We start from the raw sequence: 26438 nt of genomic DNA on the forward strand, positions 1-26438 counted from the left end.
TCTGGGAGACGTGATGATTCAAACGGACTAATGAGCTCCGCGCATCTGGCAGAAGCCGCCAATGACCGGGAGTGATGGGGCGGAGCCCACAAGCCCTAGTGGGTTTGGTTGCAGCGCGGCTTTGGCGCATTTTCGGCTGGTTTGATTCATCCATTTTGAAGAGACGGGGGAGCGGGGGGCTCGTCTGATTAAGGGGCCCTGAACCAAGAAGCAGCGGAGTTTGAGAAGCCAGCAGCCCGGGGTTCGGCGGCAGCGGCCCCATCGGCCGAAGTTGGGGGGGGTGGGGCGCCGAGCGCGCGGGGTGGGGGGGGTCCTGGTCTTTGGCTTCTCGACTCGGTCCTGTTTCGACAGCGAACATGTCTCGGCCTGTCAGGTCAGTGCGGAGTCCGAGGCCTGGAGCGGGATGGAAAGGGTTGGGGGTGAGTGGTGAAGGACTGGGGGACAGAAGCCTGCAGTCGGCCCTCTCCAGTGCCACGCACGGCCTCCTCCCTTTCGGGGCCCGCGCGCGCCCTTGAGCGTGGGGGGCCTTGCTGGCTCGCGGGGCTGCGCGGGGGTGGCGGCCGCGCGCCCATGCGCGCGCTCCTCCCCACCCCGCGCCGCTGCAGGGCTCCGGGCTGCTCTGCTGCCTCCCCCACCCGCCGCACTGGAGCGGGCGGGGTGTTCCCTGAACCGCCAGCGGCCGGAGGGGGAGGGGTGTGAAGTCAGCGCCCCCACCCAGGCCCCACCTCCTCGGGGCCAACCCCTTGGAGCCTGCGGGGAGACCCGCTGAGTCGGGGCTCGGCTCCCCACCTTAAGTGAGGAGGGGCGGAGACGCCCGGTGGCCCCTTGCCCCCTCTGCTTGCGTGGGGGTGGGGGGAACTCAGCCCTCTTTCTTTAGCAGACGGGGTGTTCCATGCAAAGGGGGAGGGGCGGTACTGCCGACGGGCCCCGCCTCTGTCCTCCAGGGTCGCTGCGGGGCCCCGCCTCCCGGATTGGGCCGGGCGTGGGCGGGACCCGTTCTTTTCCCCTTAGGCAAAAGTAAGAGCTGGGGACTGGGCCTTGGAAAATGACTGCTGCCTCTCCCCTAACTCGGAGTTCTGAGCGGGTTAACCGCCCCCACTCACCACCCCCCCTCCCCCCGAGTTCGCTGTTTCCCTCCGACTAGAAATGTCCTTCCTCGGGGAAATGTCCCTACTCAGGAAGGTGCGGGTTAACAGCACGACCCAAATCCCGTGTGGTTCTCGTTCCCGCTGCCTGTCTACGCTCACTCGGTGTACGTGTCTCAGATGTTTTTGTAACCCTCTCTTTCCCCCCAAGTAACCTGAATGATAAGGGGTCTAGGTTCCGGTAACCCGTAGACTTGATTCTGAGAATTTCAACAAGTTTGCAGTTCCCCAGCGGACGGTGGAATCGCCCTTTGCCGTCCTCCTGGCTATTGTATGGAATGTGCCATTTATGGAGGGGTGTGGCTTAATCCAATGTGTCGAGGCCTTTAAAAGGAGGGCTGTTGCAAATAACTTACTTTTAATGTAATGTCCGCGACGCTTTCGATGTAAGGAATTGGCGGCTTCGCATAGTGTTTTGTAGATAAATAGGCGAAGGTGTAGATTTAAAATGTTAACAGTTGTTGCTTCCCCTTCTTCCAAGTTTTGTGAGAAACGGAAGGATTTTGACCTAGAGCTCTAGAGAGAGGTTTGGAACCCGGGAAGGGGTTTTGTTCCACACCGATCTGTCTCCTGACTAGATCATCCGTCTCCAACTGGTGGTGGTGTGGGACTGCATACTTCTACGTTCGGGGTGGGCATGAGGAGAGTGCTAACTACCACTGCTTTTCTGCCTTCTAATTTCTACCCTCATCTCTGATAACTCAACCATCGCACTCGGAAGAGTTTTGCCCACTTTCTGGCAAGGAGTCTGAATAGATACTTCAGATTATAGTGTGCAAATTTTTTTTGGCATGAAAATTGATCAATGTATCCCATCAATTTATGTAGAATATTTTCTTTAGGATCAGGTTAAATAGACAATATCGTAATAAAGATTTGATTCATCTGTATTGGCTCTCCTGTCTCTGGAAGTAAATTACTGTGTGGTGAAATTGGGACTGTTTTTCTCTACCTTTTAACGTCAGTTCACTAGGTTTCGATGACTTTTTATATTATTGTGTGACTATTATACTCATCTGCCTCAATTTGTGTTCCCAGATTTAGACACTGGAACACGAGCAGCACTTTTTTTATTTGGAAACTTTGATTTTTTTGAATATCACCAGTTGGGGATATATTAAGCACGGATCTTTCTGGGTTTTTTTCGAGGCATTGGGACGTCTGCACAAATTTTTTCTTGTTCGTTGTGTTGTTAAAAATAAATTTAACTGTCTATTTGCCCCTAATTGAATGAAATTAATATATTGGCTTTTGGGGTCACTTTCATAGTATTTTAAAGCAACTTGGTTTCTCATTATATATTTTAGTGATTAAAGTCTCTTTGTAACTTTTTAAAAAAGTTTTTAATATACTCATGACCAATAATAAAGCAGAAATAATTAAACTTGAGTTTGGTGGTTTGTTAAATTTTGCAACAAAAAAGTCTTATCTTAGGGAAGTGCTTTTGTTCCAAGGTGTAAATGAAGAATCTGTATACCTGAGGGCATTTAACAAAAAAGTTAATGGTCAACATTGACCAGAGATACCAGAATGATCAACCCGTTTAAAAACAAACCGAAAAAAAAAAAAAAGCTCAAGTTGGAAAATGAGTGTCGGCACATTTTTTAGGGTATGTTTCTGCCCTTTAGACCTATATATAATTTTGAAATTTTTCTGCTTTTCATACTTAACTGTAAATATTCATTTTCATTTAAATACTAACCTGAGCATTTAAAGAAGTATTAGAAATGTACTAATGGCTGCTTGACACCACTTTCCATATGAAGGGAGTGATGAACTGATAAGCTACAGCAGGTTTTTCTGTAGACATGTGTGCAACACTTACCCAAGTAGTTTTGCTCACACAATATTGCTGTCTTTACCTTTTACAGCATCTGACTCACTGTTTATAAATGAGCTCAAATATTTTAGGCCTTGGGTTCAATTTTATAGTGTAAAATTACAGTCTTGGAGCTAGACAGAAATTTAGGCAAATTCATTTTACAAGTGACTCAATGGGGACCTGGACCAGTGAAGTGCCTTGCATCACACACTTAATGAATGCAAAGGTTGGGCCTAGAATCGAGATTTCTTAATTCCCAGGCCTACTCATCCTCACCCTTTCCGAATAATAATCACTTTATCTTCTGCCTGGTACGTATTGATGTTATTATAACATACAGCACTTTTAACCTTTCAAAGTGCTTTCATGAATCTTGTGAGGAAGGAAGGAAAATGCTATTACTTATAAAAGATAAGAAAGAAAACTCCGATTTACTGACTTGCCCAGACTAGAAACCAGGTTTCTTGAAATTCAGCTTAGTATATTCTCCAAAGATCCTCCCTTTTTGAAAATCATCCAAGGCATTCAGATCAGTGTGTGTTCCTTTCTGTAACATAAGTGTACTTGGTATCTGGTTGTCTTCTGTTGAATATACTTGGAGATTGCAAGGAACCTTTAACCTTGAAAGTTTAGATGTGAAAGCATAGGTTCATACTGGTTGATACAAAATTATTTTAAGTAAGTTTTAAATAAGCAGTTTTGTTCAACTCAATTTAAAATAATTTTCCAAGATACTTTGTAATTGAAAGTATTTTTTTAATTAGAACTTCAGAGATTAAGTCCAGTTCCTTCAGTTTACCAGGGATGATTTATAAACCAAAGAAATTATAGTGTAGAAATAGGAAAACTATTTAAACTGTGTGAGTCTTCGCTATTTTCCTTTCTACTAGATTTGCATTTACGGTATTTGATTCCACATAGAATGTAGTACAGGTCCACAGTCCCTGTATAGTTTGAAATCATGAAGGCCATGTGTGTTTGGAAGTTCAGGGCTTTTTTTCAAAAATGTTCAAAGTAATGGTGCCTGTACTGTGCGTTAATGTGCGATCACTAGTGAGCTCTGCAGTAATGCTCCTATAATCAAACACCATAGTGACTCTGTAATAAAACAATTTTCACACACAAAAAAATGCAACTAAAAAGCCCAGTTGTTTAGGTAAACTGAAACTTTTGGTTTTCAGAACTGTTTAAATTTCTAAATCGTGAATTAGAGACTGGGCCTTTAACCGCAGAAGTACCTTTCTCAACCTTCAATTTTAGAAAAAAACACACTACAACTCAAAAGAGTATCACTGAGCAACTCTTTTCGTGCCAAGTATCCTGGCAGATACTTTACACACATTTCACCATCTTGAAAGAACTCTTCAAGGTATATGTTATTCCCATTTCATACGAAGTAGCTGAGGTTTGGCTAAATGAACTGGCCCAGTTCACCTGTTAAGAGGTGAAGCAGGACTTCAAATCCAAATGTGGCCAACCCACAGTCAGTGTGATCTTCCCCGTGAGACACACCGACACAGGCAACACCCTCACAGCGCATCTTGCGAGCGCATCTTGCCATCTTTGGAAGGGGTTACATAACGGTTCGTAAAGTTGGAGAAGACCAAATTTAAAATGGGGGAGAGGGTGAAATGACAGTTTTTTGGAAGGAATAGAATATGTGAGGAGGTTGAAGGAAGATAGCCCGAATGGAGAGGGAAAAGCAGCGGGGAAATAGTGGGACACTTATGGGAAGAAATGTGAGCGTTAGATAAGTGACATTGCTTCAAGTGTGTGTGTTTTGTAATGCAAGGGTGTGTACCCCCTGGCTAATTAAGTGAGTAGATTTCATAGCCACCTAAAGGACACTATAAGAAATTTAATGAACTCATTTTACATATAATTATAGTTGCAGAAACGCCAGAGTATTAGCTAACTGAATCCAGTGTGTGTTAAAAATGTATATGAGCAAGCTGAATTTGTCCCAGGAACAAAACTTAAAATCTGTTACTGATGCATCATTAAAAGACAGGGGGCACCTGGCTGACTCAGTCAGTAGAGCATGTGACTCTTGATCTTGGGGTCCTGAGTTCCTGACCCGCATTGAGCATAGAGCTTACTTAAAAAAATAAAGTTTAAAAAAGAAAAACCATGGTATTTGGAAAGATTCAACACTCATAAAATTCAGCATGTTACAATTAGAAGGAAAATTAAGATTAATTAAAAATTGGAGTTGATTTAACTTGACAAAAGTTACAAACTAAGGTAAGTGATTGAATTTTTAGTGTTTTAAAACAAACGTCGTGGGGAGGTATCATGGTACAGTGAAAGAATCCCTGGGGATCAGGAGACTTGGGCTAACTTAGGTTTATATAATGGAGATGTTGCACTCCATCAGAATAATAGAAACTTGCCCACAAAGCATTTTGCAATTTTCATAGGTTTCTTCCAACTCTAGAAATAATGAGAAAGTAATTTTGAGTACAGGGCAGTTGGTTTTATTTACTTATTTATATGGTCTGTTTTTCCCAGAAATATAAAACAAGGTCACCATACTACATAATTCCAGGACACCATACCCTAGTCCTGTGAATGGCGCTCTTCTGGAATAGTAAGAATTAGAGCCTGCACAGCCAGATGGGTTGCTTTGTAAACTTTGTTTACTTGAACTTAATAATAATGAAGCTATTGAATATGCCGTGAAGTGTTACTTCTGTTTGCGTTTTTTAATTCTCAGCTGCAAAGATAGAAATAAATATGACCTCATTACTCCAGATTATGAAGAAGTAGCTTCTTGGATTGTTGAGACTAGAGATAGCACTTAACAGACCGCCGTGTTGTGCACAGTAGAAAACATTTGATGTAGCAGCAGGACCACTTTGGTCAAACCAGGACATCCCTTTGTTTTGTTTTGAAAAACCTATTCCTATCTGGATTCTAGGAAGTAGAACTGATGGTTAGAATATTGCATTGACATATTTTTAAATAACTACTCTATCTAAGTAGCCATAATTATAGGTCTTTGAAATACTTCAGGCAAAGAGACCACAGGTTGCCAAAGACCGTATCTACTGGGGATTGCATATTTTTAGTTGCTGCTTCGTGCACATCTATTTTTTGAATTGTGCACCTCTCCAGTTCCCTGCTAAGCAAGGTGATCTTTAAGATTTCATCTGTCAAGCTAAAATGACCCTGAAGATGAACTACTTGAACTAAACATTAGCTCCACTTGGAAGTTAAAAATCCACTTTGCTATTCATTGGGCTGGGATAACAAACATGGCTGGCTGGCTGTCACAGATAAACTGCAGCTGTAAAGACTTAGAACAATCCTCCTTCTGGTGACTGCTACTCCTACTGAGAAGTGATTCTCTAAAAGAGACTGTCAGAAACTTTGCTGTTTGAAATTATGTCAGAATGAGACACCACACTTCTGTCAGAGCTAGGTCCTTTTGACTTGGAGAACTCAGTTTACAACTTCAGGGCTTCAGATGAGTTGCTGGACCCAAATTCCACATCTAACTTCTCTGCCAAGAAATAGGATCCACTTTGTGGTCAGACCTGATGTTAACCCCATTACACACATTCTTACTGTGCTTCAAGCCCATCAGGACACTGCTTCGTGTAATTTCCCCAGAAGCACCTTTCTCCAGATCCTTTTATTTTCCTCTGTATGGTGAGGTCCTCCATACTTCTGATATGCCTCTGCCTTCATTGTAATGAGTCACTAAACCTGACAGGCTACAGATTTGTGCCTGGTGATTGGTTTAAGACAACTGGAAGACTCCACTGAGCTTCCTGAGGTCCTGCTGCAGACAGGACTCTACCTTGGTAGCGTGGGCATCTGAGACCCCTTAAGTCTCACCTGCTTGAGGTTTCTCTGTCCCTGAGTGCATAGGTCTTACACTCAACTTCTGTTGGGAAAAATCTCGCCCCTTTTATTTAATACTATATTCTGCTCACTGAAATTTGTGTGTGACTTTTAAACAAAATAATTTCCTATATGGAGAGAGAGTGGTGAACTGAACATATGTTAAGAATAAGAAGTGCCATGTAGGAGTTAATATTTATTCATCTGGACTGAAACATTAGCAAGTTGATAAAAGATTTAGTAGGGGATTATGACAATTAGCTAATAAACGTGCCTGGCTCATCATTCAAACCTTCACTCCCTTCCCTTTGCTACAGAAACTAGAAACTCCATCCAAAAACCTTAGGAACGCTTTCCTAAATGTTCATTTTACTTTGTTTTTTACTTTTTGTTGTATCTTGTAACTTTTTGAATTTTATGTTTAATTGTAAATAACAATGGTACAAGATGCAGTCAAAGGAGTCAATCTTAGCTGATAGGAACTTGAAGCTTACGATGAATGAAGCAGTTCTAAGAAATTACTCTTAGTTGCGTTCAGGTATCCGGGCTTCTAGGAGTTACTGTTCTTATGTCTCTAGAAAATTTGGCGTGTAAATAATCTTTGAGGACTAGAAGAATGGGGAGAGATAAATATCCTAAGTTTTAAGTGGGGAGAGTAGTTCTACAGAAACCTTATGTAGATCTGAAGAAACTTCATTAGTCTCTGTTGTGCAGAGTTAGATTTATGAGCGATTAGGAAAGGAAGATTTGAGAGGTTGCAGGCATCAACGGTGCCCTGTGGGGTATTGGGTTAGTTGGGCTTGAGCTGGAGAATTCACTTTACCACTTAATAGCTTGCAGTGATAGGAAAGTTACTTCGCCTATCTGAGCATTAGATTCTTCAGATAAAATGGAATTAATGTTAATTAGCTCCTCTTGTGAGATGATTGTGAGGATTAAGGGAGAATTTAGGTGAAGTATCTGGTGCATGGTACTAACTGCTGTCGTAATAATTTTGAATTCAGCATCGTTTCGCAAATGAATCTCATAGGTCAGTAGTCTTCGTAATGTCCACTTTCAGGGCCGTCTCAAACATTGATTCAATTTTTTATTTTTAAAATACTAGTAATTTTAGGGGCACCTGGGTGGCTCAGTGGGTTAAGAATCCGACCCTTTATGTGGCTCAGGTCACGATCTCGCCACTGGTGAGTTTCAGCTCTAAGATGGACTCTGCGCTGATAGCGCAGAGCCTGCTTGAGATTCTCCTTCCCCCTCTCTCTGCCCCTCCTCTGTTTGCGCTCCATCTCTCTCTCTGAGAAAAAGAAAAACTAATAACAGTAAAAAAAAGTGAAAGATTTTTGCGATCTGAAGAGAAACCAAGAGTATAAAAAAGTACTGGTAATTTCAGAAATCAAAGTTAAGCAAGTTTCTTTAATGCAGGATTTTCAAAGCTTTAACTTGTTTAAGGTGGTGATAATATCCACATTGATCTGGCCAGGAAACCTTTAGAAAACCTATCTTGACAGAACACAAGTTGGGAAAGTCTGTAATGAGAAAATTCTTTAAATTTGAAATTATAATTAATTCATGCTCTTACAGTGCTGCTGCTTTGACTTTTTACTGGCTGTGTTTTATTTTGTGGTTCCTGGGAATATTTTCGTTTGAACAAAAAAGGTTTAGTTTTTAAAAGTTTAACTGTCGTTTGGTTAAAAGAAAATAGAGTAAAAGAATACTGTACTGGGTTTCTCTTTCAACAAGGGTTTTGACAGAGCTTCATATGAAGAAGTCCTTGTGGGGAAGATAACGAAATGTTAGGCAGAATGCTAGTTCATTACGATGGACTTGAACCTCAATAGCCATACCCCGATTAATGTCAGCCTGAAAGTACATTTCTACTGATGACTTAAAGGACTTTGTTCTTGGTCTGTGTTGACTAAGTTTGCAGATAATAGGAAGTTGAGAAAGATAAATATGTTGAAATGAACTATCAATATACAAGATGGTTGTAAACAATTCTTTTTTTTAATTTTTTTTTTTTTTTTGAGAGAGAGAGAGCTTGTGGGGGAGGGGCAGAGAGAGAGGGTCAGAGGATCTGAAGCAGGCTCCCTGCTGACAGCAGAGAGCCTGATTTGGGGCTCCAACTCATGAACCGTGAGGTCATGACTTGAGCTGAAGTCACACGCTTAACTGATTGAGCCACCCAGGCACCCCCAAAAAGGTTTTAGATTTTGGGAAAAAGAGGCTTTAGTTATTGGAATTGCAATATCCAGTACATTGTGTGTTATAACAGCCCAAAAGGCAATGGAGATCTTGGATTGCATTAGTACAAATATAGAGTAGAATAGGAGTAGGAAATTCTGAATCCTGATCTCTCTCTTTCCTGCACATACACCTTTATAAACCATATTGTTAGGGTTAGATTGGGGCACTACTTGATAGACTTTACTAAATCTGGAGGGAAACAAGGTCATGAGGATGCTTGAAACAAGTGATGGGGAAGGGTTAAAGGAACCCTAATTAGCCTTGAAGAAAAAAGCAGAATCTCTCCTATAAAGTTAAGGACTATGTGGAGGAAGGGTTAGATTCAAACCATGGGATGGGGCGCCTGGATGGCTCAGTTGGTTAAGCTTCCAACTCTTGATCTCAGCTTAGATCTTGATCTCAGGGTCCTGAGTTCAAGCCATGTATTGGGCTCCACACTGGGCCTGGAGACTACTTAAAAAAAAAAAAAATTTAAACCATGGTAATCCAGAAAGTGGATAGATGATAGAATCAGTGAGTGGACTTCAGAGGCAGATTTCGCCTTCTTGGGAAGAACTGTTTCATTATTGGTGTTTTCTTAGTATAGGCTGCCTTGTGTGGGAGGTTCATGAAAGGTTCTTAGTCATTCCCTTCTAGGGACATTTGTTGATAGGATAATAAGTTTGGGGTAAGATTGGATTAGATGGTCTAAGGTCCATGTAATGGTCCATGTGGATGTACTAATGTCCAAGGTCTATGTGGATGTACTAAGTAGCTCTAGTACATAAAATACACTTGACATCATCATCATATCACCCTACCTCCTGCCCCACCACTGGCTGCAAAACTTTGATAGGTTTTAGGAGTGCTTAAGCTTGAAAACATATTTTTAAGATACAAGAAATTAGAGGTGCCTGGCTGGCTCAGTGGGTAGAGCATCCAACTCTTGATCTCAGAGTCATGACTTTGAGCCCCCCCTATTGGGCATGGAGTGTTTCATAGTAAATGAAACAATTTTTTTTAAAGATAGGAGGGGGACTCTCCCTGGCTGGCTCAATTGGTAGAGCATGGGACTCCTGATCTCAGGGTTGTGAGTTTAAGCCCCATGTTAGATGTAGAGACTACTTAAAAATAAAAATCTTAAAAAAAAAAGGGGGGGGGGATTAAAATGGGGAAGGGATGTTATTCTTTTGCCACCAAGGATCAAAAACAAACTTTTTTGTAACAGTAAAAATAAGAACAACTTTAGAAATCTCCTTTTGCAATCCACTTTTTATTCTAGAGTAGTGGGTCTCAAACTTTTTTGATGAGGTCGCTACACACAAGAACAAAAACACCTGAAATAAGTTGCAGGTAACTTAACTGTTACTTAAAGTAGAGTTTTCTCTGATATTTTTTATTTGTTGTGTTGTTGTTGTTTTAATGCTGGTTATATACCAATAAATTCATTTCAGGACCCAGTAGTGGGTTGTGACCTATCGATGGAAAAACATTGTTCTACAGGATCTCATTTATCTGAGAAAATGAGATACTACCACCTAGGTGATTAGTGAAAAGAACAATGTTGGGTATTTTTAGGTTTCTCAAAATTCAGATTTCAAATGTGCTTTAAGTGCCTGATGAGAAACTTGTTAAATTCTAGGTTAGCAAGTTGGGTTTTTTCATTCCTCTTCTCTGCGTTGACCAGCACTTGAGGATAAAAATGGAAGTGTAGTCTGTTGATAAAACTAAATTATGTCTACAAGGCTCTCCCATTTGCCCTGAGAAAATGGTTTTGTGCTCTTCTCGTAGTATCGAGCTTAGGGTGTCAATTTATATTATTATATGTAATTGTTGGTTGCTTGTTATGACTCCATATTTTGATGTGCAGTCTTGTTATAAGTAGAGCTGGATTATGTGGTTTTAGTTTTCTCATCTGTAAAGAGGGTTAGGAGCGCCTGGCTGGCTCTTGTCAATAGGGCATGGAACTCTTGATCTCAGGGTCATGAGTTCAAGCCTCCATGTAGGGCCTAGAGCTTACTTGAAAAAAAAGAAACAAGAGGGGATTAGATAAGGTCCTCCAAAATTGTGATGATTTTCATCTCAAACACTGATCCTTGACTCTTCAGAATGTTGGTGGGAGATACAACACAACCTATTGTTGTTTGGGTCTTAGACAGTTACTACTATAAGAAAGAGCATTTGGGGTGTAGACCTATCAGTAAAAATAAGTTGATGATTAAGAGAGTGGAAGAAGAAATTCCCTACTGTTTGTGAGTTGCTTGAGTTACTCACTCTTGGTGCCCAAACCAGATCTTTTAGTATTCTTTGTCTAGCTTCCCACTTTACCCCCTTTTTTTTTTTTTTTTTGCCCTTCAACCTGATGTAGAAGTGGGGACTTCTCATCTCAGAGTTCTCTGGTGACCTCTCAGGAATTGGTTCACTGTGACCAAGGTACATTTAGAATCTAGACAGAGATTACATAAGGTTTTAAAGTAACAGCAGGCATATAATTGAAATTTTTGTGTTCCTATACAGTTGACCCGTTGAACACTGAGTTTGAACTACCTGGGTCCAGATTTAATGCAGATTTTTTTTTTCAATAAAAACAGCACAGTATTATAAATCTATTTTCTCATCCTTATGATTTTCTTTTTTTTTTTAATTTTTTTTTTTAATGTTTATTTTTTATTATTTTTTGAGACAGAGAGAGACAGAGCATGAACGGGGGAGGGGCAGAGAGAGAGGGAGACACAGAATCGGAAGCAGGCTCCAGGCTCTGAGCCGTCAGCCCAGAGCCCGATGCGGGGCTCGAACTCAGGGACCGTGAGATCGTGACCTGAGCCGAAGTCGGACGCTTAACCGACTGAGCCACCCAGGCGCCCCAATCCTTATGATTTTCTTAACATTTTCTTTTTTCTAGCTTATTTATTGTAAGAATGTATTATATAATACATATAGCATAGAAAATATATGTATATCAACTATTAATATTATTGGTAAGGCTACCTGTCAACAGTAGGCTACTTGTTAAGTTTGGGTGGGGGCTGTCAAAAGTTCTACTTGGATTTTATTTAAGACATATTTTAAAAGTAAGTTAATCATCGTGTTCATTAATCATCGAATTAGGTATATTCAACATGGCTGTGGTATTCTGGGTGGAACAAGTTAGTACTTACAAGTAATGAAAGCTGCTCTTTGTTGGTTAGCTGTGCACCTGATACTCACAACAATCTTGAGAGATAGGTATTGTTATTCCTATTTTACAGGTGAGGAAACTGAAGTTCAGTGAGGGGAAGTAACTTGCTCAAGAACATACAACTAGTAAGTGGCAGAGCCAGGATTTAAACCCAGTTCAAAAAATCTGTTTTTAACCTCTATGCTATATTGAAATTTTGTGTTGTCCTCCCAGTTCTGGTTGTCCTAGTCGTTGATGCTATTTTACACTGAAGAGTTGGTTTAGCTTTGGCATTTAATTTATGTAATGATATTTCGAGGAAGGAAGAATGTGTCTTTGTTTTCAACTAGAAGTAGAACTTCTCACACCTTTAGACTTAAGTATTACTCACGAGTGTTGTGTTTCCATCCCAGTATATCTTCTCAATTTTTAGTTTATAGTGGAGTAAGTCCATTAAAAGTGCATTTCCACCCTAAATAAGGTAAATCTCCAAGTAGTGGAAATTGTAATTCTGTTACTGTTTTGAAGCATCTTTAGAAGACAGGAAATGAACTGAGTTGTTATTTATAAATCGTTATAATGAGTTACTATGAATGACCCATTTTCATAGATCTTTTATTTAAATTATTTTTTCTTTTCCTCTTTAACACTTGTGGATGGATACCTTTCTTTTTGCCTAGTTATCCTTAAATTCGCTACTATATTCATATTTGCATTACTCAGGTTTTATAGTTTCAGTGAAAAATGACATATGCAAGATAATTCTGATAATTTTCACATAATTCAAAATAAAATATTTTCTGCTTCAAAGGAGGGGGTGGCCTTTGAATTTAATTTTGAAAATTTTAAATTTAATTACTCCTATCAGTATCGTTTACATGGCATTTTTTGTAGTTCTGCTTGTTGAAAACTAGGATAGAAGAAAATGTACTAAATACTTGCCTTTTTACTTTTTTAGGTTTAAAGTAACGAGTTATTTCATGTGGACAAAACTAGATTTTCCTGTCACTAAGGGCAGTGGGAATTAAATATCTGATAGGCTGAAGGCTCACATATAACATCCTCTCTCATGATGCCTTTCACCCTGAACCTTTGCACATGCTGAGTCCATTCACTCATCAAATGCATCATTTCTTGGACTTGGTGTTCTGAATGAAGGAGAGACAACCCCTGCCCTCAAGAAATTCACATTTAGTAGGGAAAACAGACATTCAGTGGATTGTATAATTGTATCAATAAAGGATTAAAGGTGTTGAGAGGAGGTGAGGTTGTATCTGATATGACTGGGAGTGACACAAGCAGCAGTGTAGGTCAAGGAGCAAGAAGCATGACCAAGTGTTAAGAAACAACTTTATTGGAGGAACTACAGATTTGTAAGTGGTTTGATTAAGTGGCAAAAGATGAGGCCTTCAAAGACTTTTAGGAGATTAGATATTATCCTCTCAAGTATTTTACAAAGCTAGGTTTCCAACAGAGTTCTTAAATTTGGCCCTAAGAGCAAAAAATTAAAAACATTTGAGTGTTTCCTTTTTACCTTGCTCTGTGGTAAAAAGAAAAGAAAAAAATGTGGGTATAAGACCATTGATATCAAGAAGCTCAGATTAGTGAAGAAAATCAATGGTACAGCAATAGAAGCTAAGATGTGTGGCATGCAAAAGAGTAGGTGACTATTTGCAATTGAGAAAAACTTTTTTTTTGAACTTTAATAATTTTATTTAAATTTGTGGCATAGGGGCACCTGCCTGGCTCAGTCAGAAGAATGTTAGACTCTTGATCTTGGGGTTGTGAATTTGAGCCCCATGTTGGGTGTAGAAATAAAAAAATAAAAATTTATGGCAATAAATAAATAAATAAAGGCATACCCATTTAGGCCATCAGTTCCAGCAGAGGAAAATCTGACACCCAGGTAAATTATGTGATTTGCCTCAAGTTCTAGAACCAGAACCCAAGATTCCTGTTAACAAAGATTCCATACTTTTTACCATAGAATTCCTTTCTGGAGTGTTGCTGTTGATAGACTAAGAAGTAACTATCATTAGCAAACTGTTATAAAGTTGTTTATGTTGAACCTACACCTAATTTGATCAGGAAGCTAATAAGCCAGTGTGTTTACTACTTTCTTTTCAAAACCTTAAAGTAGCTAACATGTTTTCTCTTTTGCAAGTTGAAAATTCCAGTTTATTCAGTTGTTCTTCATAGGACATACCCGTCACCATTCTGGTTACCCTTCCTTTTATAGTCTCACAGGATGTATCTATTGATAGATGGTACCCAGAAATTGTACTGTTGTTTTAGTTGGCGACCCCACCAGCATGGATAAGCTAGAATTATTATGCCTGCAATTTTAGAACCTTGTACATTAACTAGTAGAGGTTAATATTTCATACTCCCTCTTCTGGATACTTTCCTTCCTCTTGTTACATGTCCCATTTTCCTTGATCCTAAGTAATGCAGAAAATTGTCATCTTTACATGATGATCATAATACTGTTTTTCATGGCACCTGTCATTAAAAAAATCACTATGTTGCTAGAACATAATAGGCATTGAATTACTAGCCCCCCCCATAGTCTTTTTTTTTTGAAACAAAATATTTTATTCTTTTTTTTAAATTGTAAAATCACATAAAATTTACCATCTTAACCATTAAAAATCTTTTTTAAGTTTATTTTGAGAGAGAGATGAAGGCACATGAGGGGGGAGGGGCAGAGAGAAGGAGAGAGGGAATCCCAAGCAGGATCCCCACAGCTTGGAACCTGACTCAGGACTTGAACCCACGAACCTGTGAGCTCATGACCCGAGCCAAAGTCAGACTCTTAACCAAATGAGCCACCCAGGTGCCCAACCATCTGAACCATTTTTAAGTGTACAGGTCTATAGTGTTAAATGCATTCACACTGTTGTACGCCCAACCTCCAGAACTCTTTCTCTTGCAAAAGTGTAACTATACACATCATTAACTCACTATCCCCTCCCCCCAACCCTTGGCATCTACCATTCTTCTTCTTTCTATTTTTATTTTTATTAAAATTTTTTTTTTAACATTTATCTATTTTTGAGAGAGAGAAAGAGTGAACAGGGGAGGGGCAGAGAGAGAGGGAGACACAGAACCCAAAAAGACTCACAGAGCCTGATGTGAGAGTCAAACTCACAAACCTTGAGATCAGGACGCTTAACTGACTGAGACACCCAGTTGCCCCTATTTTTATTTTTATTTTTATTTTTATTTTTATTTTTATTTTTATTTTTATTTTAGAAGAGAGCACCAGTCGGGGAGAGGGGCAGGGAGAGAGGGAGGGAACATCTTAAGCAGGCTCCACGCTCAGCACGGAATCAGAGATGTGGTTCGGTCCCACAACCCTAGGATCGTGACTTGAGCCAAAGTCAACAGTGGGAGGCTCATCTGACTGAGCTACCCAGAGGCCCCACTTAACTTTTTTTTTTTTAAGATTTTTTTGGGGTGCCTGGGTGGCTGACAGAGAAGCACCTGCTTGGGATTGTCTCCCCCTCTTTCTGCCCCTCTCCCGCTTGCACATGCTCACTCATGCATGCCACCCCCTCAAAATAAATAAGTAAACCTAAAAAAATACCAATTTTATCTTATTTTAAGTAATCTCTATACCCAACAAGGGTGGGGGACTTAAACTCCTGAGTCACATGCTCTACTGACTGAGCCAGCCAGGCATCCCCACTGTCCTTCTTTCTTTCTCTATGAATTTGACTACTCTAGATATCATGTAAGTGGAATTAATGGTCATATTTTTGAAATTAGCTTTCCTATTACAATGGAATCCTTTATATATAAACCCAGCTGCTTGTAACAAAACATTTGGAGCATGTTTTAAAGTTTTGCATTTTGACTTACAGAGGCAGTACAGTGAGAAGATAATTCATTGCTGGTAGACTACAGAAAAACAGAAGGCAAATTCCTTTAGAGCCTATCTTTCTTGTCCAAAGCCAAGGGTATGGCTATGCTTTCTTCCCTATCTAAGCCCCAAACATGTTTTCAGAATCCATCCAGCCCTCCACCTTCCATGTTTGCATATTATATATAAACTGTACGTGTGCTTGAATACTGCACATCCTGTCTTTGGATATAAATGGTGTCTTAATCTATAAAATCAGGAATATTCCTCTGCTCAGGTTTAAATGTAGTTGGTGGCATTTTTCTTTTAATTCTTTTGGTTCACATATTCAGTATCCCATTTAGTACAGTACCTATAAGGCTCTTTTGAAAGCGATACTAACATGGAGGTTTTTCTATATATCTCTAAAGGAGGAATTTTAAGCATTTAAAGTATGAAGTAGAAAGATGGAAATTAAAGATTTGTTCAAGATGTTAAAGATGCCTTACCTAGTAGGAAGTGCTTAAAATCATTGAGTCAAGTAGGTACATAAATTTGTGACTTTCGCTCGTATTTTTCTTAGTTACAGACCCTTTAAGAAAAAGCTTCTTTTGAATGGATCAATTATTTTTTTCTTCTTTGTAAGGCTTAATATACTGTCGTCATAATTTGTATGTTATAACATTAACCATTATATTTAAAAATCACTTTGCCTTGAAAAAAACTCAGTAATAACTTTATCAGGTATACACGTGTATGTGTACATATCAGTAAGCATAAAAGTGTAAAAAATATTTACGGTTTTTGTTGATGCACATGTGACACCTCTGTGTAATGAATAATATGGTAGTTTGGCTCATTTTGCTGTGTCATGTGTGTTTGGGAAGTGGGAGGTTTTGTGGGAAAGAGTAGTATTTGAGCTATCACTGATGAGCAGTCGGAGAATTGTAGTTTTAAATACTTCCGAACTACACTTTTCATAACAACATGGAAAAGCTTTTTGACGGAGGTGGGGCTTGTCGAATGGTTTCACAGAGCGAGTTCTAATTTTGTTTTTAAACAGAAACAAGTGTTCTGATATCTTAAGAGAATGATCTTCATTAGAGTTTCTTCTTTCTACAGAAATAGAAAGGTGGTTGATTATTCACAGTTTCAGGAATCTGATGATGCTGGTAAGTTTCGTGATTTCAATAAATTGTAAGTTGGACCAACTAATATTGAAAGAATTGCTAACTCAGTGTACTGTTTTATCATGCTTTTAGAATAAGTTTTATCTTTTTTTATTTTTAAACTATATGTAAATTATGTCGGGATTTGTGTCACCCAAAACAGAAGTTGAACTTGCATGGATTTTTACTTTTCCTTAGTAGATCATTGATAATAAATACTTGGATAACTTTTTTCTTAACTGGTTTTGGAGTCAGCTTCAACACACAGTAATGTTTTCTTACAATATGTCCTTAATCTCATTATTTTCCAGACGCATTTGCTATTCTTTCTGCCTTTTTTAAATCGAATTTCACTTTATAAAGATAATGTGTGTACTTTGGGAAAACTTAGAAGATGCAGAAATGTGAAAAAGAGTAATAACGTACAATCCAACCTCCCAGAAGTAATTCTAACATTTATTAAATGCTGCTAAATATTTGCATGTATTCATTTAATCCTTTGTAGAGCAATCCTATTAAAATGGAATATACTATTATTGTTTCCATTTTACAGATAAGGAAACTGAGGGAGGGATCTTATTCAAGGCCCCTTAGCTGGCAAATGGCCATTTTAACCTTTTGCAAAAAAAGCCTGTGTCTGTCTTTCCTTTTAAAAACATAGTTGGAAGTCTTGCTATAGAATTTTGGGTTCTCTCCTACTCCTATTTGTGTGTATCTTTCTCCTATTATGAAAAGTTATTTGAGAGAAATTACTATTAATGGTTGTGTGATATTCCATAATGGAATTTATAATGTATCCATCCATTTAATAATTGCTGAAGCTCCTGAGTACTTCCAGATCTCCACTATTATATAAAATGGTATAGTAAACATAACCCATTTTTAAGATTGGTTAATTTTCTTAAGTTCTATAGGACTTTTGAAATTGGAAGTATTTTCCTCAAGCGTCAGAGTATGCTCCATTTAATACTTCAGTTCAAAAGTAATCTACTTGATAACAGTAATTGTGTTAGGATTATAGAATTGTGGGGGTCTTTACATTCTGAAATGCTTGTATTTATTACTGTAATGGTTTTCAAGTAAATATGAAGATGTTGAAACATGGGAATATCTTTAAGAAATTAAAAGGGTAGAATATAAAATGATAAGAGATACTTGGCTATGTATGGGTATATTAAAATACACACATGAGATTAGAAGGACTGATATAGGAAAGAATTTATTTTTTAAAAATGAAAGAAAATTGAGGGGCGCCAGGGTGGCTCAGTCGGTTAAGCGGCCAACTTGGGCTCAGGTTATGATCTCATGGTTTTGTCGGTTCGAACTCTGCACCAGGCTCTGTGCTGACAACTCAAGAGCCTGGAGCCCACTTCGAATTCTGTGTCTCCTCTCTCTCTCTGTCCCTACCTCATGCACGCTCTGTCTCTCTCTTTCTCTCTCTCTCAAAAATAAACACTGAAAAATTTTAAAAAAGAAAAAATTTTGTGGGAAATCCTGCTGCCCCCTCACCGTGTAAATAGCATTAGAGATACTTATCTCCATAAATAGTGGTAATTTATACATGTAAAAATCATAATATTTGAATTTGAAAAATACTCTGTTTAGATGAAGATTATGGAAGAGATTCAGGGCCTCCAGCTAAGAAAATTCGGTCATCTCCCCGAGAAGCTAAAAATAAGAGGCGATCTGGAAAGAATTCACAGGAAGATAGGTAAGAGGCATTGTTAATCTGTTCCTGCTTACCCTGTTCCCACTTGGCCTTGAGGGTGGTCTCTGATCTCTAAATTGGTGGAATCTCCATTTACTTTGGGAAAGTGCTTATTGTCTACTTAATATTGTTTTGCATATTTCTTACTATCTCAGGCAGTGCTTCTTGAGTCTAGGGGTTAGCCTCTTTAAGGTCATGAGGCTTACTTAGACTCAACCTAGAATCCAAGGTGATCTCCAAGAATGCTTTTGTTGCTACCTCAAACCTCTGAACATAAGCAGAAAGATTGTTTAAGTATGTAATTTGTTACCTAAGGTTAGTATTGACATTTTCATTGTAGTGATAGCAAAGAATGAGTGGCCTTTCCCGTTGAGTCACACATCACTGGCGGAATCATAACTAAAGCTTATAGAATCTTCACTTGTATAGACTGCTGAGTTTTGCTATCTATAATCCTCCTTTGTTCAGATAATTTCATCATTTGTGGGGCAGTAGAGGAGTTGTGATTTTAACTATACTTGCCTTCTGAGACCAGGATATTGTAATTTTTGCCTCTGCTGTCACAGACCTACACACTCTCATCATACTCCATGTAGCATAATTTTAAGACCTTAATGACGGTGGTGATGGCGATAATGGTGATAGCTACCGTGGATGATTCTTTGCCAGTCTCTCTTATGTGCTAATTTATAATTTATATTCATTATCATTTAATTCTCACAACACCTGTATTAAGGTACTGCTAGCTTAGAGACAGGGTCAGTGATTTATCCAAGGTTATCCAGCAAATGGACCAGCAGGTTTTGGAACCATGTCTGTTGGCCTCCAAAGACCATGTTTTCACCATTGGGCTGTACTGCTTCCAAATATATGACGTCAGAGCAGTTCAAAGAAATACAATCTTTCTCGTCAGTTCTTCTAAGGTATTTACCTTCAGATACTAAAGTCTTGTAAAATAAAGCCCCACACAAAAGTCTTTCCATTCTGAATTCATAGAATGCTAAATTTGTAGAAATGACAATATTTACCTCCAGTATTTTCTTTACTGGAAAATTTCAGAAATGTGGTTTTGAGGAAAAATAAGACAACACTGTGCTGTGGGGAGACAAGTCTTCCATAGTTTTGTAGTATATCTTTAATCCAGTTTTCTGTAGCAGCCCAACTTAGATTCTCTTCCATTATGTTCATTTTTTATATTTCTCTTAGGAATGGATTTCTTTGTGGCCTGCAACCTGTTCTATAGTGTCTCATCGATACAATTAATAGCTAGCCTAAACTTTCCCTTGTTCTAATTGCTTGGTTTTATTTCTTTCCTAAGTGTCGGGAATGGTGGAGATACATTTTTTATTGCCATTTGTACTGAGTGCCTTGTAAAGTTTATTCCCTCAGACCATTGTTGTCTTGAGTTTTCTATTGATCTCTACTTGTAAAAGTTCGGCTTTCACTTGACTTTATTGTAATGGGACTCCAGGATTAATGGTCTCTATAAACCCAATAATAAAAGAACTAGAGAAAACTGTAGTTCTTTGTTATTGTAACTTGTGAATTAATTGCTTACTTTGCATAAAAACATACAGAATGGTCTCAGGTTTTGGCATTACGGTGTATCTTGGATCACATTGCTTAGTAAAGAAATAGGGTTGGTTTTTCTCTTTTTTTCGGGAATCTTGAGTTTGGTAGTTTGTCATTTGAGTGTGGTCTAGATCATAGGAAATACCAGAAGAGATTTACAAGACCTGCTGTTTGAAACAGCTGTGAAGGCAGTTTTTATGTTGGGTGTTTCTTTTTTTGTTTGTCAGAATTTCTCATAGAGTCATAAAGTCAGAGCACTGAAGACTGAGTACCAACTGATTTGCCTGAGACCATACAAGTGATTAATGACAAAGACAGGACACGAGAACCCAGATTCCTGAATTAAGATTTTTGAGGACATAAAACGTGCATCTTTGTGACTTAAATTGTTTTATATAACTTTCCTTGGAACCTTGAAGCACTTTTTTCTTATTTTACTTTGCGGTGATTTGAGTGCTCTTATTCTCTCCATGATACAGGGCAGGTCTGTGTGTTGATGTTTCTGATGTATAGAAATATTGGAGGCAAGAAAAATCTACGGAGATAATTAGTTGATTTATTTTCATTTTGTTTTAGATAATTTTTTAGGGATATTGTAATTTATACAACTGCACTCCAGTTTCCTTAAATAATTGTGTTTTAGGGGTTTTCTGTGTCTATATTTGGTGCCATCCAAATTTATTTGCCTACTTTCCCGCCATTCATACATTGTGTAATTCATTTTTAGTATTTTTATACTTTGCCTCTGACAACAGAGAATTTTTTATTATTAAATGTTCTTTGAATATTTCATCCATAAAAGAGGTATTCTTCAAGTTCTTCCCCTGTCGGAGATACCAGAGATGTGTGCTCACTTAGATTTTGACCTAAGACTTTTAAACTTTCTTCCTGCTTCCCTTTACAGTGAGGACTCCGAAGAAAAAGATGTGAAGACCAAGAAGGATGATTCTCACTCAGCAGGTAGGAAACAATTTTTAGTGTAACAGGTGGATTGACTGATGTCTTTATTCACTGGACATTTTAATAGCAGTTTTATAATAATGCCAGGCGCTGTCATAAATACTGACATGACAAAGAGGTTTGCATCTTTGAAGAGCTCAGTGCTGGTGACTTATTGCAGTTGCCGTGAGGGTTTTTTAAACACGCTTATTACAGAAATCCACCCAGGATTTCTGATGCAGTAGGTCACGGTGGGACATTGGGGCTTTGTTTTTTAAAAATATTTACAGATTATTCTAATGCATAATCAACACTGAAAACTATTTGCATAAACAAATAACAGCCATCAAACTGAATAGATTTTAAAGAGTGTGTATAATAGGAAGTGACAGATCTAAGGCGTGTGGCGAGGAACTCTAGAGTGAAGAGCAGACAGAAGATAGTTTTGCCCTTACTTTAGCTCGGGAGGTAGTCCTTTGAAACGGTAGCCACAGAGCAGGCTGTTGGGGTAAGAGTTTTAACTCGAAAGAATTAATAGAGACCCCATGGCCAAATACAATGTAAGATCCTGATTACTTGCTGTTATTTTTCCAAATTTAACTCTCCTAAGAACTGAGGGTTTATTCTATACTGCCCCCAACCACTTTAGTTTTGACCTACATTCCCATGCTTTTGCTTTCCTGGATGTCCCTCTAAATAGGATTGCTGTTGGCTAATACGTGGAGGGCCGACAGTCCACTGCGTGCACTCCACTGAGCTATTGGCTTCCGTTCCTTTCCAAGTGTGTTATCTGACTGCCTAAGTTGAAAAGAAATAGGTTTTGTATCTTAGAATAATTATCCTTGGGAGTCTTCCCCTCTTCTATTTAAAAATATTTTTCTGGGGTGCCTCAGTGGCTCAGTCCGTTGGGCATCTGACTTTGGCTCAGGTCATGATCTCGCAGTTTATGAGTTCGAGCCCTGTGTGGGGCTCTGTGCTGACAGCTCAGGGCCTGGAGCTTGCTTCACATTCTTTGTGTGTGTGTCTCTCTCTGCCCCTCCCCCACTCATGCTTTTTCTCTCTGTCTCTGAAAAATGTATAAACCTTAAAAAAAAATAAAATATTTTTCTAACTTTAGTTTCTAAAAACTGTGAACATAGGGGCACCTGGGTGGCTCAGTCGGTTGAGCGTCTGACTTCGGCTCAGGTCATGATCTCGCGGCCTGTGAGTTCGAGCCCCACGTCGGGCTCTGTGCTGACAGCTCAGAGCCTGGAGCCTGCTTCGGATTCTGCTTCTCCCACTCTCTGCCCCTCCCCTGCTCACGCTCAGTCTGTCTCTCTCTCCCTCTCTCTCTCTCTCTCAAGAATAAATAAACATTAAAAAAAAATTTTTTTTAATAAAAATAAAAACAACATAGATTGAAATGTAATTGATAATTTTAGGGCAACACAATGATACGAGTTTAAAGTAGATGTTCACACCTAAATTCAGCTTTATTGTTACTTAAAACTACATGCTTCAGTTCTTTTCTTTTTTTTTTTTTTTTTTTAATGTATATTTATTTTTGAGAGGGAGAGAGAGTACAAGCAGGGGAGGGGCCAAGAGAGAGGGAGACCCAGAATCTGAAGCGGGCTCTAGGCTGTAAGCTGTTGGCACAGAGCCTGACGTGAGGCTCGAACTCATGAACCACGAAATCATGACCTTAGCTGAAGTCAGATGCTCAACCAACTGAGCCACCTAGGTGCCCCTCCTAAGTTATTTTCTATGTACTAATGAGTACGTGATATTTTTCAAGTTCGTGCTTTGAATTTTAGCTCCTCTTTTGTATATTTTGTAGGAGTTTTTAGGGATAGAATTTACCCTTTTTGAGTGAAATAAAGCTGAAGGTTATAGCTCATGCTGGCTTTTCTGGTCAGCTGTCAGATAAATGCACAACTCTTCGATTGTTGCATTATAACTTCGGTATTACAGAGGACAGTGAAGATGAAAAAGAAGATCATAAAAATGTGCGCCAGCAACGGCAGGCAGCCTCTAAAGCAGCTTCCAAACAGAGAGAGATGCTCATGGAGGACGTGGGCAGCGAAGAAGAACAAGAAGAGGAAGATGAGGCACCGTTCCAAGAGAGTATGTAGACTTGGCTTGTTACTTTGGTCATGACTGTACTTTGTGACCTCGATGGCTTCTGGGTTGTCGTGGATACTAAACATGGCAGCCGGTCCCTTAAATTAGATCCTCGCTGTTAGAAGAGATGACTGTTTCTCATACCTGCTGATACTTTTGAGGTTCACAGACTCTCTTTGATTATGATGTCCATCGTTTGAACTCAAATACTGAATGAGAGCTTGTTAGAACAGCAGTTACACGGTGGGTGTTGTGATTAGGATTGGCGTTTTGGCCTGGGAGTGGAAGGGGTAGACCTCGTCCCCCAGCAAAGCGTTCATAGCAGAATCTAGATGCTTCATACATGACTCAGCTTTATTGATTCTGTGTATTTTTGCTTTGTGTTTAGCTTTCTTGTTTCATTGGTTCATAGTTGGACCAGCACACACCCAACTGGTGCCGTTTCATTTCCCCGGTCTCCCCAGTACTACAGGGGGGTGATGGAACTACCAAAAGTTATTTGGTGGCTGCGGTTTTTATTCAGATTAAATGGTATCTGTTCCCGTTCTCAACCGACTCTTCAAACAAGTCAGTGGCGTCACCTGCGTGTGCGGGCTAAGCCCGCTGTACATGTGGGGCTGACGACGACTCCAGCCAAATGGGTAGCACAGCTGCCGGCAGAATCCGAGAGTGTTTGTTTCCCAGATCCCGTCCTCCAGTCGTGCCTAGCACGGTCTCCCTTTGTTCACTTGGAAGGATGTGTACGTTAAGCTGGACGTTGAAATTCTTCTTTCCTCTCAGAAGATTCCGGCAGCGATGAAGATTTCCTCATGGAAGATGATGATGATAGTGACTATGGCAGTTCAAAAAAGAAAAACAAAAAGATGGTTAAGAAGTCCAAACCTGAGAGAAAAGAAAAGAAAATGCCCAAACCCAGGCTAAAGGCTACAGGTGAGTGGTGCAGAAGTGAAATTACCGCTTTGAAAAGTTTCAAGAACCAAATACACTTTTCTCTACAGAAATTCTTCATTAGGGGTTGGCAGTGGCCACATGCCTAACAAGAATGAAGGAATTCTGAAAGGACCGTCTTCCACAGTTGGAAGTATCCCTTATTTGATTATTAATAAGACTCTAGCCCCTGCAAGAGTCTGGCGGCTCAGCCCTGTTCTTCAGCTCCTGCCTTCCGTGGCAAGTTTTGGCGGCCACCTGTTCGTGTCAGGCACAGTGCTGGAAACGTTGCATCAGGATAGCTGTTCCTGCTCTTTTTTCTCACCAACATCACAATCCCAGCAGCTAGTAAAGACTTGAAATTGTGAAAATGCACACCTGTAATCCTATTTCAGTTCTCTGTTCTGATCCGTGCACGGTCCTTTGTGCTAGCCTAACGAAACCACACTTGGCAACATGGATTCGGTTTCTTTGAGCCCTTGTGGTTTCTGCCAGATATTCCCCTTTCATAGCTACTTTGTTATTTAACTCAAAGTTCGATTTGCTTTGTTTTTTCTGGCAAATAGAACTGGTGATTTTTACATTTTTGTCACTTACCACTTCTTACCATTAGGAATTGTGGAACGGTCTGGGGCACGTGGGTGGCTCAGTTGCTTAACCATCCATCTCAGTTTTGAATCAGGACGCTCAGGTCATGATCCCACGGTTTGTGAGTTCGAGCCCTATGTGGGGCTCTGCACTGACGATGTGGGCCTGCTTGGGATTCTCTGTCTCCCTCTCTCTATGCCCCTCCTCCACTCACTTTCTCTCAAAAATAAATAAACATTTAAAAAAAAAAAAAAAAGAGGAATCCTGGAACTGTCAAAAGGTATGTTATTTGATGAGAGCGCCTGGCTGGCTCAGTTGGTAGAGCATGGGCTTTTATCTCAGTCATGAGTTCACACCCCACTTTGGGTGTAGAATTTACTTAAAATCGGGGCGCCTGGGTGGCTCAGTCAGTTAAGTGGCCAACTTTGGCTCAGGTCACATCTCTGTCGCAAAATAAATAAAACTTAAAATTTTTTCTTTAAAAATAATAAAATAAATGATACATCCTTAGAAAATTTTTTTAAGGATTTGATGGCTTTAGTTTCCACTCACATTGTTGTATCCATTCTTCTTGACCTCCCCCCCTTTTTTTTAATTTGAGAGAGAGTGCACAAGCAGGGGAGAGGGGCAGAGGGGGAGAGAGAGAGAGAGAGAGAGAGAGAGAGAATCTTAAAGTAGGCTCCTTGCTCAGCATGGAGCTCAGTTCAAGGCTCCATCCATCCTACAACCCGGGGATCACAACCCGAGCTGAAATCGAGAGTCGGATGCCCAGCCAACTGAGCCACCCAGGCACCCCATCCCCGACCCACTTTTTAAACAAAACCTTTATCAGAAACAACTTTTCATTTCACAAACCACTAAGGATAGTGTGCAGTTTCTGTAGCATCCTGTTTCTTTATTAGAAACATTACTGCAAACATAACACCACGGTGTTGGCAAAAGTGATTGGGAACCAGTGCCCACCTCGATTTTTTTAGTCAGTTAGGATGTTGTCTTGATAGATTTTATTCTTCTAGTTTTGTTTATGGCTGATTTTTATTAAAGACCTTCTCTTCTCTTCTCTTCTCTTCTCTTCCCTTCCCCAAATTGGTATTTGTTTTCTTTTCAGTGACTCCAAGCCCTGTGAAAGGCAAAGGGAAGGTGGGTCGCCCCACAGCTTCCAAGGCATCAAAGGAAAAGACTCCTTCTCCCAAAGAAGAAGACGAGGAACCAGAAAGCCCTCCAGAAAAGAAACCCTCTGCCAGCCCTCCACCTGAGAAATCTGGGGATGAAGGGTCTGAAGATGAAGCCCAGTCTGGGGAGGATTAAAAAAGTGATGATGGTTTGGGGAGAGATTTTATTAAAAAAAAAGAGAAAAAAAAAAAGAAAAAGGGGGAAAAAAAACTTACTTAAGATAGA

At 39.6% G+C, this 26438-nt stretch overlaps 1 protein-coding gene across 1 annotated transcript; it reads left to right on the top strand.

Moving 5' to 3' along the window:
• The first annotated feature begins 93 nt into the window (after positions 1-93).
• NUCKS1 (nuclear casein kinase and cyclin dependent kinase substrate 1) lies at positions 94-26410 on the top strand. Its single transcript, XM_027074883.2, has 7 exons — positions 94-373; positions 17160-17209; positions 18812-18917; positions 21391-21446; positions 23376-23528; positions 24306-24455; positions 26149-26410. Exons 1-7 carry the CDS (start codon positions 357-359, stop codon positions 26346-26348), a joined length of 732 nt encoding a protein of 243 aa, XP_026930684.1. The 5' UTR covers positions 94-356; the 3' UTR covers positions 26349-26410.
• Positions 26411-26438: the final 28 nt, after the last annotated feature.

This window comes from Acinonyx jubatus, chromosome E4 (genome assembly GCF_027475565.1).
Source record: "Acinonyx jubatus isolate Ajub_Pintada_27869175 chromosome E4, VMU_Ajub_asm_v1.0, whole genome shotgun sequence".
In the NCBI taxonomy this organism is placed as follows: Eukaryota; Metazoa; Chordata; class Mammalia; order Carnivora; family Felidae; genus Acinonyx; species Acinonyx jubatus.